Genomic DNA, 12717 nt, shown 5'->3' with positions numbered 1-12717 from the left:
TATCTATCTATCTATCTATCTATCTATCTATATCTATCATTCTCATGGTCATCGAACACTTGGTTTAGCAACATTTAATTCAGAATATTGACCAATCCTGCACACACTCTTACCCATACCAGGAATAATTAGGGTCACCATTTAATCTAAGAGCCCAATTTTAAAAATCTGGGAGGAAAAACAAAACTCATACAGACACTTTTAGACCATACAAACGCCACAAAATGATTGGGTTGATATTTGAATCCAACCTCCTGGAGGTGTGAGACAGCAGTGCTAACCACTGTGCCACCCATCCATAAATCAATTAAATTTATGATCATAAAAAATGAGAACCTACCTTGGCACCCCATTGGATACATGCCAGAGACTAACCATGAATGGAATACCAGTTTAAACTCACTCAATCAATCATACTGGGTAAACTTAAACCCTTTAGTTAACCTAAAATAATGTTTATGACCCAGACATTTTTACTTCTTTCATTCAGTGAGATAATACAGTTTTTAAGTAAAAATTAAGGGTAGGTAAATAACACAAAAGATATACTAAACATCCTGCATCATTTTTATTTTATTATGTCAGTGAGACAATATATAGTAAAAAGAGAGAGGGAAAATGAATACCCAATATCAGGAAATACAAGGTAACTGCTTCTGGAGTCTAAAAGTGTAAGGTGCTTGAGATAAAAAGGTGAAATTTTCCTACAATGCCTTTATTCAGCATGAATAATAAGGGACATCATACTTAGGAATCTGTTTCTGGAACATTCAGTGATTTGAGGGCTGATTTTTATTAGACTTTAAAGAACTTGTCTGTTCTATTTTTCAGGAAAAAAATGAATTGGGTAGAAGGAAACGGATGATTTTAGTCAGACCCACAATTCAGTTGACTTTTTTGAGGTTTGTCCTAAACAATCTACCAATATTGAAAGCTATACTCCAGAATGTACACTGCAGTTTCAGGGTGCGAAGCTGCTTAAAATTCCAAGGGCAAGTAAAACAAGTGTTAGAGGCAGAGCTTTTAGTTATAAAGCTCCCAGACTCTGGCATTATCTGTCTCGAAATATTAACGAGGTTTGGCAGCCCTCGGCATTAATTATTTTAGCGTAGTGTTTGCTTATGAGAAGTCATTTCCTGGAGGGCCACAATGGCTTCAGGTTTTTTCTGCAACCAATTTTATAAATTACAAGCCAGTTCTTTGTGTTAAGGATATGTGATATTTAATTTAATTATATGACTTGGCAAGGTACTCATTCTGACATGCAAGACATTTTTTAATATTATGATTTATTCCTGATAACATCATCCAAATGTTTTTTGTTTTGAAGCAACTTTGTACTTTGGAATCTTAAGAAATGTGATATAAAGTTAAGTCAAAAATGTATGTTATAATGTATTAGCAGTAGTAATTGCAAATTAAAATAGTTCCTGGAATGAAAATCTGCATTTACTTCAACCCTGCTGGAGCTGATTTTGCGACCCCAGTACATGGTGGTCTTTTGGGGACCCTAAAATCAAGATTTGATATTTTTTTTAAAGAAATAAATACTTAGTAACAGTGTTGAGCTGAATGTTCTCAATAAACCTTTCGAGGTGTGGCAGAAAAGTAATGAGACTGATTTTTTATTTACCGAAGTTTTTATTTTTTTCAAACATCAATGTTATCCCCTTCAAAGTAGTTCCCTTGGGCAGCTACACACCGATGGAGACGTTGTTCCCACTGTTGGTAGCAGCGCTCGAAGTCTTAAACCGGTATGGTCTTCAGCATGTCCGTTACACTCTTTTGGATGTTTTCTAAAGTCCCGAAATGACGTCCTTTGAGGACATTTTTCAGTTTAGGAAAAAGGAAAAAGTCACATGGACTGAGGTCAGGTGAATAAGGGGGCTGGGGAACCACAGGAATGCCTTTTGAGGTCAAAAATTCTGTTATGGAGAGGGCAGTTTTTCGGCACCATTTTGGAACAGACCTTTCGCATGTGCAAATGTTCAGTCAAAATTTGATGAACAGTAAATCTGTTCAAATTTAATTGTTCACTCAACATTCTTAATGTTAAACGACGGTCTGATCTCACAAGAGTGTTCACACGTTCATTGTTTTCATTGGTTTTCGAAGTTGAAGTCCTCCCTGAACGGTGTTCATCTTCAACATGTTTTCTGCCTTCCAAAAATGATTTGTGCGAGCGAAAAACTTGGGATAAAGAATGTTCCCCATAGGCCTGTTTTAACTTTTCAAACGTAATGGCACAACGTTGCTCCAAATTCCGCTGTTCCATTTTGTGTGACGCACAACCAAAAACACAACTTTGCTAATAACAGTCACAAAAATCACGTAGTTAACGGAAGGAGTTGAAACTCGCACTGAGCTATGGGAGGGTACTGATACACGTGCTCTATCAAGGACAACAGAGCAGCGTTGCCAGATCGCTTGCAGTGTTGCCAGTCTCATTACTTTTCTGCCACACCTTGTATATTGATTTTTGTGAAAGATCACATGTACCACTATACTGGAATGATTAAGCAGATTTGCGTTCTTAAAAGACCCATAGAAAGGACATTCTTTAGGGAATGAAAAACCCACGCAACCTGACAGAGCTTAAGCAGCTGAAAGAGACCTATGCAAGTAGACTCAAGGCTGCCAAATCTGCATCTACTAAGTACTAACTTGAAGGGGACGAATATTTGTACAATCAGTTAATTTAGACCCATTTGCAGAGGTCTGTTTTTACTTTACCTTTAAATAATATTTTTCTGTTGAACAGTGTTGTATAGCAATAAAATGTGAAAACATCCAAGGTCTGAATACTTTTTATAGGCACAGTATAAATGTCTTACTGTATGCGTCTTTTACGTTCATGATCTGCATGCAATGAATTCACAACAATTCACAAGTCTTTCTTCTAACATTTTTCCATTAGTGGCTACAGAACTGTACAAATGAACACACAGATGCTATGGAATTTTTTTCTTAATGTATATAATCTTTATCGTTATTACAAATATATTCTTATATGAAGTTGTGTTAATGAATTAATTAAAACATAAGGAAAAGGACTGAAGGTAACTAAAGGGTTAACTAAACATAGCTTAAAGCTTAAGCATGTGAGGCTTTTGCCTCATCTTAGAGGAGCCACCAAAGTAGTTAATAAGGTTAAAATGAGGTAAATGAGTAAATAACACCCCTGTGGAAAGCGAGGGTAAACTAATGGGAAAGCCCAAAGACCCCTCCTAAGAAGCAGCACTAAGTCAATAGTAAAGTATGCAGGACTCCCCTTTCAACGAGGCAGCATCCATGTAAATTGGAGAGTCTACAGGAGTCTGAAAATTCTGGTGGCTGTAGTTGATTGGTTAAGATGACAGAATTCTGCTTATTAAGAGTCAGATGATGCGACATAATATATAGGATAATGGTCATAGAAAAGTATAAAAGGGAGTGGATTGTTTAATTAATCGATCACTCTATGAACTGAGACATTTGGGCATATCTATGTGCAAATAAAGAATTGTTCTGCATTCTCATCTGACACTGTGCCTGACTTCTTTGAAAATGGAGGAACAATGCTTGTTAACAAGTGTATTTTCCACTTGGTAAACAATAACTAAAATCAAAAAAATGTTATCTTGAGTAAACGTGTCTTCCAAATATAACAAAATCTCCTTCATTTTTTTCTGGTATTTTAAATATTGAATTTAGTTCAATATAATTTACATTATTCCATTACATTAACAAAAAGACAACCTACTTTTCCACCAGTTCATTCCAGTATTTCTTTACAAAATTCCATGCTAGGGAATGGCCAACTGGATTTATTGCCACACTGTAAATAGCTGAGGGTAGGTCTTGCATTCTGATTGTGTCTTCTTTCATTCCCAAATGTAGCAATCTGTAATGAAAAGACAGACAGATAGATAGATAGACAGATAGATAGATAGAAAGAACTGCAAAATATTTGTACTGATGTGTACAGATTGGAGTCCAGAATAGAACTGAGGGGATAGGGGAAAGGTGGAAGCTTTTAAACACCAATATAGGAAATGACATCAGAGGGGTTGGAACCGGAATGGTCTTCATCCATTGGCTCGGACCCGGAAGTGATGTCAAAGGGATCGGAAACAGACTTGACATCATCAGCACCGGAATTTCCCGTGAACTGTCTGTAGAAAAGCAACAAAAAGAGTCAGCACATTCTGTTGCATCCCGGTCTGGCTTGGAATTACCCTCATTCAAGCTCTTTAGCTGTCTCCCATGTGCATGTGTGTGAAAACAAACAGATAGAAAAAGCACTATACTGTATAAAATGATAAATAGATCAGACGAGAAATTTGGCAGTTTACAGAAGCCCAATAAAAAAAATATTATTATATGGTGATAAACAATAAAACCCTGCCAAGTTCACATCAGAATGGCTGAAAAAAAAGGACAAACTTAAAAAAAAGAAACTTTCTGATTTGGCACTCACGGTTGCAGTGAGGCATTATACAGGCATATTGCTGTTTGTGTGAAAGAGCCCCAGTGGCATTTCTTAACACACTTCTGCTGAATAATTTGTTGGATGGAAGACCCCAGTGCTTGTGTATCAGAGAGAGGATAAGCAGCGTTGTTCATAATTGCACTAGGACTTGCAGAGGTTCTCTGATGATACTGTATTTATGCGGTGTATTGACATAGGATAGGAGGCAGGTGGAGAACTTTGTCTCTTGGCGCAGAAAGAATTGTCTGCAACCTAACATCAGCAAAACCAAAGAACTGGTTATTAACCATCACTGCACCAAAGAGCCTCTATGTGTGATTACTATTAAGGGAGTGGTTGTGGATGTGAAACAGCGCTATAAGTACTTGGGCATCCACATCAGTGACAGGCTGGATTGGTCCAATAACACAGAGGAACTATATAAAAAAGGGCAGGATAGGCTTTTTTTTCTTAGAAGATTGGTCCCATTTAATGTGAAAAGTGACAACCTTTATACTGTAGATCTCTGATGGCCAGTGCAGTTTTCTATGCTATGGTGTGCTGGGCTGGTAAATACCCCTTAAGAGAAGCCCATTATATCAACAAGCTACTGAAAAGGGCAGGCTTGGTTATGGGACACACTATGTGGACTGAGTAAAATTGCTGAATTCAAGAATTCAGGGTTCTGGTGGTTGAAATGAATGTGTACCAGGCTAATACCTAAAACCAGTTATTTAATAGATTTTCCCTCCCACTGCCACTATGTTCCAAATAACAGTTCTCCCACACAATCCCTACTAGGTCGACAACTACTACCATTTCAGCTAGTATGGCCAGTTGTGAGTTTCACTGTGATCATCAGAATGGGCTGTCCATAACTGTTGACCAATTGAACTGACAACTAAAAGAGCAAAACAGAAGAAAGGAGTTTAGAAATCACCCACTGATGGCCTCTGACTCCAGCTCTTTCGATCCCTCCACGATTAAACGCTCCCAGAAAGGGTTGCCTCATTCTGGAGACAGCACACCAAGAACAGAGAACAGAACTCCCACCCAAGTACTCTACAGAGTACTCTACAGAGCCTTGCACATGGCTGATTACTTTAATTTATTATTTTTACATACTGTTATTTCTCTAAGCACAACCGAGTGCCTCGTTAAGTTGCTGGACTTTGCAAAGATTGAAAGGGGCGATTTGGTTGACATCCCAACATTTTTTCTGTGACCAGTGTGTTCCCTCGGTCGACGACACTACCTTTGTGGTATATTGTGCTACCTGTTCAGTCAGTCACTATGGCTGAAAAAACTGCTGAGTCCATGGAACACATCCTGCATTGTTCCACTTCCAAAGAAGACAGGCACCCCTACAATTAATGACTATAAACCAGCGACATGTACGTATCACATTGCAAAGACTTTTGATAGGCCAGCCCTGGACTATAAGTGTCCTTTTGTGATAGACCTCCTATACCCACCACAAAACTGGAGTGGAGGATGCAATTGTCTATCTGTTCCACAAGGCTTATTCTCACCTGGGCAAAGCTGGCATCACTGTGAGGATTATGTCTTTGGTTTTCACCAATGCCTTCAGTACCATCCAGCCATCCCTGTTAAGGGGTCAGCTCAAAGATGGGTGAGGATACAGATGGATGAGCCTATGGTGTCCTGGATAATGGACTGTTTGTCCAGCAGACCGCAGTACATGAGCTCAAGGAGTGTGTCTCTGATATGGATGTGAGCAACACTGGATGAGAATATCGTATATTGTTGCATAAGCCTGGAATATTAATTTCATTTTTAGTATTGAACTGATTACATTGTACTGTTTAAATTAGTAAGAACATAATGGTAATCAATATATAAATAAAGTATTAATAATTAGATATATAGGCTTTGCTAACCCAGTTGCAGATACAAAGAAGAAACAAGCCTGGTGCAGGGCAGCTGTCTATAGCAGGTCACCCTCATGTACAAATGTGTACACTAGGTCACATTTACAACAACCAATTAAAAGACATGGTTTTGGTATTTGTATATTTACAAGTGTCACACACGTGTGATTGGGAGTCAGCTGAAGGGCCTAAATCAGGGGTGCCCACACTTTTTTGCTTGCGAGCTACTTCTAAAATGACCAGGTCAAAATGATATACCTACATTAAAAATGCTATATATATATATATATATATATATATATATATATATATATATATATATATATATATATATATATATATATATATATATATATATATATATATATAGTATACTTTTATACATAAAATGTATGTTGTCATACCTTGCATAACTGAATACCCTTTATGGCACAATAACAATTCAATACATTTATGGTCACTGCTCTGTTTGCATTTAATAATCGTCATGTGGGAAAAGGCTGACTCGCATAAATAAGTAGAGCCAAAAAATGCAGTCAAGGAGCTTTTGAATTCAGCCGAGTGAAAAATGACAGCTGTCCGATTAACTGTTAACTGTTAGTTCCCTCTCTTTTCTCTTTCTCAGATCGCTTTTTGGAAGAACATCAGTTTCTTAGTTTTTATGAACAGTTCGAAAATGTCTTTCCACATTTTCCTTCTCTGGAACAGCAATGATAGATTGACAGATCAGACAAACGCACTTCAATTGTGATATTGTGAGAAAAAAATTCCTCTTCCGATTCTACGTCCAGCCCATACCCTCCCCAAACAAATTTTTTTTTAAACCCCTTCTTTAGTCGATATAAATTGGAAGGCCAACTACATCACAGCTGGAAATTTGCAGTAGCTCACGCGTTTGATCGTGCGTGCGGGATGACCAGTGTGTTAGAAGAGAAGAGATCTCAGACTGGCCGCCCTGTATGTCAATCAAGTGGCAAATGCCATAGGGAGGATATATGATAGACTAACGTTTAAAAAAAAATTTTTTTTAATGCAACGTGATCTACCTGCTCTATCTTTGCAATCTACCGGTCGATCACGATCAACGCATTGGGCACCCCTGGCCTAAATAATAGTAATTGCATGCCAGACCAGGGGGCAGCGGGCAGTGGCGTAGCGTGGGTGTCAGCCGCCCGGGGTGGAGGAAAATTTCGCCGCCCCCTTATTTAGGTATTTCAATTTAAAAGACTAAAATATACAGTAATTCTTTGCCGCCCCCTAAAAGTGACGCCCCCACTACGCTACACCACTGGCGGTGGGGTGCGCTGACTGTCTCTCTCAATCTCCTGCAGACCATTCACGGGAAATCCTGCTGGGTTCCGGCGCCACTGATGGCCTCACTTCTGGTCCTGATGATGTCACTTCTGTTGCTGGTGCCACTGATGACATCACTTCTGGTCCCAACGATGTCACTTCCGTTTCCGGTGCCAATGATGACATCACTTCCGGTCTTTAAAGCCGCCATCTTACCTCCATACTATCAGTGCTATTTTTGGACTCAAACATGTAAACATCCTGGAAATAATATACGGATGGCTTCCCCAAACCTTCATGATGTCTGTGACACATCCATTTGAAACAATATATATACAAACATGGGGAGAATGAGCAAATACCATGCCGACTGTGACTGAGCCAATGACCTGAAGCTGTCAAGAAACATCTGTACAATTATACTGTCCAATTACTAATTATTGTTGGGCAAATGCTAAGATAAAGCCCCCTGGTAGCTGTTTAATCATACTGGCAATCGCAAAGACTCAATCATTCTTTTCCAGGATGCATTTTACTGGTTCTGCTTGCTTGCTTCCGTCCTTTCCTTGTTCCAATTTCATTCCTGGCACCTTCTTTCCCACCCAGGAACCTATCACAATATAAACCTATAGCAGCTGATATATCATTATTTTAAAACTTACTCACTGCTCTCTTTTCCTGGCTGCAATTTAATATAAAAGTTAAACTCCACTATAAGTGAATGTATCCATCCATTTTCAAGCCTGCTTATTTCAGTTCAGGGTTATGGGAGGAGGAGCCTACTGCAGCAGCACTGGGCAGAATGCAGGAAACAACGCTGGGTTGGGTACCAGTCTACTCTCAGGGACAATCACATATGAGGCCACTTGGGAGTCTCCACACTCTGCTGCATTTCAAGTCCACTGCTAATTGGCCACCACATCCACATAACTATGCCAACATGATGTTGCATGCATGAAGCATGTCCCCCTAATGATAGCAATCAAATACTACAAGCAAAGAAACACTAACAAATGATGATATCACCAACATGATTAAATGAACGCTAAGATATGTAGAAAAAGTTTAAATTTACAACATAATTGTGGCAGCCACAAGTCAAGTAGATGATTGTATGGGAGATGAAAAGGTGTGATTAGAAGTGATAGATTAATACAGTAAATGTTCTACAAATACCTCAAGAGCTTGTCAACATCCTTTGTGTTTGTTAAAGCACTTAAGATTTTAGATTTTTCTGCTCCTGACAGGGAAATTTTGTACTTTTCCAGGAGGAAATCCCATCCTTCAGCACTCTTAGCTCCAATAGAATACACCGTCATGATAACATCTGTGGGCAAACTGTCAAAAAATAAGTCTGTTAGTGACCAAGTTAAGAACTTTAAATAATACATTCATTGATTTATTCATTATTTTAAAGCCACTTAGCCTACAAAAGCAAAGTTTACATTTATGTCTTTGCTGCTAAAAACTAAACCCGGTTTAACTTCATTGGGACACAATACATTTTTCACTATAACGGAATTCACTTTTTATTTTAAGATATTCTTTTGTCTCAGTAGCAACAAGAGATGCAGTTTGTCAAATTTTAGTTAGTGATCCTTACAGGTACAAAACTGAGACCCACAGGGAATCACACTGACTCTTCACCAAGTTCAAAGAATATCCATTTAGTGTTTTATACAGCACTATTGTTAATGATTTGAACTGAAAAGGTTCAATTCATGTTTTATAATTCAAAATAATAAAGAATCAGATATGCACTGTAAACCGAGGGCTTGAAACCCAGTTTCCTGCCCAAGCTAGAGTAACATACGTCCATCAAGTCATCTGTCTATCTAGACATCCATTTTCTGGGCTTGTTTAATTAATTAATTCATTCATTCGTTCATCCATTTATTCATTAATTACGGCCCAATTTGAATAAAGAAAATGAATTCTGATGCTCCACCCACATTCCAAAAATATGCAGATTAAGCTGACTGGTGACTCTAAGCTACATTACTTTAACATGGCTTTCTCATAGCTTCATTTTAGTTTAATCCTGATGTTCTTTATATTCAATTAATTATTATTATCATTCATGGTGGCTCCAAAATCCATACTAACCCCTACTTTCTCTGTTGCTCTTTTTCCGGTGTTCTGTGGTGGTGATCTGCACCACCACCACCTAATCAAAGCACCGTGATGTCCCTATATTGATGGATTGAAGGCCAGAAGTCCCCATGGCCGTCATCATCAAGTTCTTCCATGAGAACCCTGAATACAATGAGGACCGACTGAGGTCATTGATGTTAGGTAGAATGCCTAGAGGGTGCTGGGTGGACTAGTGGTTTCAGAACCCCTGCAGATTTTTTTCTCCAACTGTCTGGACTTTTTTTTTTGTTTGTTTTTTCTGTCCTCCCTGGCCATCGTTTCTTACTTTTATTCTATGCTAATTATCTTTCCATTATCCAATTCGCTATATCCACAGGGTCACGGGGGTCTCCTGGAGCCAATCCAAGCCAACACAGGGCACAAGGCAGGAAACAAACCCTGGGCAGGGCACCAGCCCACTGCAGTCTATGTTAATTAGTATTGCCTAATTTTATTTTCTTATATATTTTGTCTTTTTTCTATTTCTTCATCCTGTAAAGCACTTTGAGCTACATCATTTGTTTGAAAATATGCTATAGAAATAAATGTTGTTGTTGTTGTTGTCTGGTTGGAGTGAGTATGGGTGGGTGACTCAGTGCATCTGCAATGGACAGCTGCCCCATCTAGAATTGGCCTACTCACACTCACATTTACACTCACACATACAGACCAGTTCTGAGTCACAGTTTGTGAGGTGTGATAGGTGTACTCACACAGAACCAATAAAAAGGAAATTTGGGCTTGGAAACTTTAACATTTATTTATAAAACAAGAGTACTGTTGAAAGCATATAGCAGCATTGATTTTAATACACAGCTTTATTATGAGGATTTTTTTTTTTCATTTACTTATTTGGCTGATGCCTTTATCGAAGGTGACGCAGCATTTATGATACAACTGGTTATGTTTCTTTTGGTCTTCCAATTGGAGCACAGGCAGGTCAGGTGACTTGCTCAGGGTCACACAGTATCAGTATCGGAATTTAAACCGACAACCTCAGAGTCTAAAGTCCAAAGCCTTAACCACTACACTACACTGCCTGCCAAGTTTTTAAATTAATATGAAGTAGAAAGTATGAAAAAGTGTCAAAGAAATATTCTTATGAGTAGAAGAGAAAATGCAGACAAACAGCCCACAAATCTACATAAACTATTATTAAATTTATATTAACAACTGCAAAGAAACATGAGCTGTTAGACAGATTAGATTGAAAGGTACAGAGGCATATAGTGTTCAGTGTATGTGATAACATATTGAAACTTAAAGAAATGTAATTATTTATTTTTTAGTTGCATTTGTATGTAATGCATGAAGCACCTATTGCGATAGCCTTGTCTGTCTGTCTGTCTGCATTAAACAACTCAGCCCCCAGTAGACCAATATTGTTGAAATGTTGCAGACTTATTCTTCAAGAAAATCTGCTGAGACAATTACATTTTTTGAGATATCTCAAACAGATTGCACTTTACAAAGTTTTGAAACCTCAAAATCTTAAAACAGAGAAACAGTTTGTGCGATTTCAACTACAGATTAGTTTACTGTTTCAATTTTACCTTGATAGTGGTTACACCAACTTTGTATATTTTCCAATTTTTCACTTCTAATAGCCATTACTGATGGCAAACAGACTCAACATTACCTAACATTTGTCATAAATGAGTAGCTTTGCAAGTCCCACTTTATGAAAATAACTATGGCCAGGCTTGCTCAAGGAATCAATTACACATTTTTTTCTTTAGATTACATTAATTGGCAATCACAAATTGTCACTGTATATTAATATGGGCAGTGTGTGTGTGTGTGTCCGTGTGTGTTTATGTGCTTGTGTGAGTGAGAATGGTCCATGCGATGGACTACAGTCCTGCCCAGGCCTGTTTTGTCTATTTTGCTAAATTCTGCTGGGATAGCCTCTGGCCAACACAACCCAAAAATGGATCAAGAAGGTCCTGTAACCCGTCTACTAAACTCAGTCCATTGAGGGCTACAGTGTGCGCACAACCCTCGAATGCACCTGAATGTCACACCATGACTACATTTTCTAACTTGTTTTTGTCTGCATTATCAATTTTTTCTTTATTTTTTGTGCAAACTGTTTTTGCTTTGAATTTCACCAAAACTTTTAAAATGAAGACATATGGACCGTAGAATTTTTTTTATATATACATGACATATTGCAATCTGTTTTGTTTCCCCTCAGGATTAGTACAGTGTGCCAAATATCAAAATACTAATGCTGAAACTTTTCAAGTAGCTGTATTTGGAACTATTTTGGAATATTATTGACTAATGCAGCTATAGATGTTAGACAAAAACACTCCAGTTCAAAAAATGATTATAAGTATCCACCTTAATAAAAGGACAAGTGTCTGTGTGTCCGTCCCATTTTTATGTCTCTGTCATTAAACAGATGTGCATCACAAACATTTCTAGTAATAAATTGTATTGCATTTCTCATTCCAACAGATGGCACATCACAAACATTTGTAGATATGCACTTTATTGCTACTAATCTTTGTAATGCGCCATCTGTTGCAATGGTAAATGTAGTACTTTTTCTTATTACTGTATATATTCACGTATAAGTCGGGTCTTGAAACATGAAAAACCAGTCACAAAATCAGACCTTAATTTACATGCCCGTTCAAAAATGCGGCACTTAATTTTGTTTTTTTTTTACATCATCTTGCCTCCTCCCATCTCACATCAGTTTGTCAGACACAGTAAATTTTGCTGCAGCAGCACAGTTACCAATTTCTTTTGCTACTTCAATGACATTTAATTTAAAACCAGCTTCATATTTTCTTCTGATTTAACGCTCTATCGTAGATAATGGATGCTCTTATGATAAAGGTGTATGAAGGTGTGAGATACAAAAAACGCAAAGCAGTGCAAACGTTGCTTCAGATAGTTTGGGTATTACCGTGTGATCATGTAGGCACAATACATAGA

General features: G+C 37.9%; 1 protein-coding gene and 1 long non-coding RNA gene across 2 annotated transcripts in view; one reads left to right on the top strand and one right to left on the bottom strand.

The window, feature by feature from the left end:
* The window catches only part of erap2 (endoplasmic reticulum aminopeptidase 2), an 83223-nt gene that overhangs the window by 8051 nt on the left and 62455 nt on the right, over positions 1-12717 (bottom strand). Inside the window, exons 16-17 of the mRNA XM_039758352.1 lie at positions 8812-8973; positions 3743-3883 (exon numbers count right to left, since the gene is read on the bottom strand). Coding sequence (XP_039614286.1) covers positions 3743-3883; positions 8812-8973 — 303 coding nt within the window. The remainder of the gene's footprint in view (positions 1-3742; positions 3884-8811; positions 8974-12717) is intronic.
* The window catches only part of LOC120532400, a 28726-nt gene that overhangs the window by 13151 nt on the left and 2858 nt on the right, over positions 1-12717 (top strand). The window lies entirely within an intron of this gene.

This window comes from Polypterus senegalus, chromosome 7 (assembly GCF_016835505.1).
Source record: "Polypterus senegalus isolate Bchr_013 chromosome 7, ASM1683550v1, whole genome shotgun sequence".
Lineage (NCBI taxonomy): Eukaryota > Metazoa > Chordata > Cladistia > Polypteriformes > Polypteridae > Polypterus > Polypterus senegalus.
The sequence above is the reverse complement of the archived record's forward strand: the minus strand, read 5'-3'. Positions and strand labels throughout refer to the sequence as shown.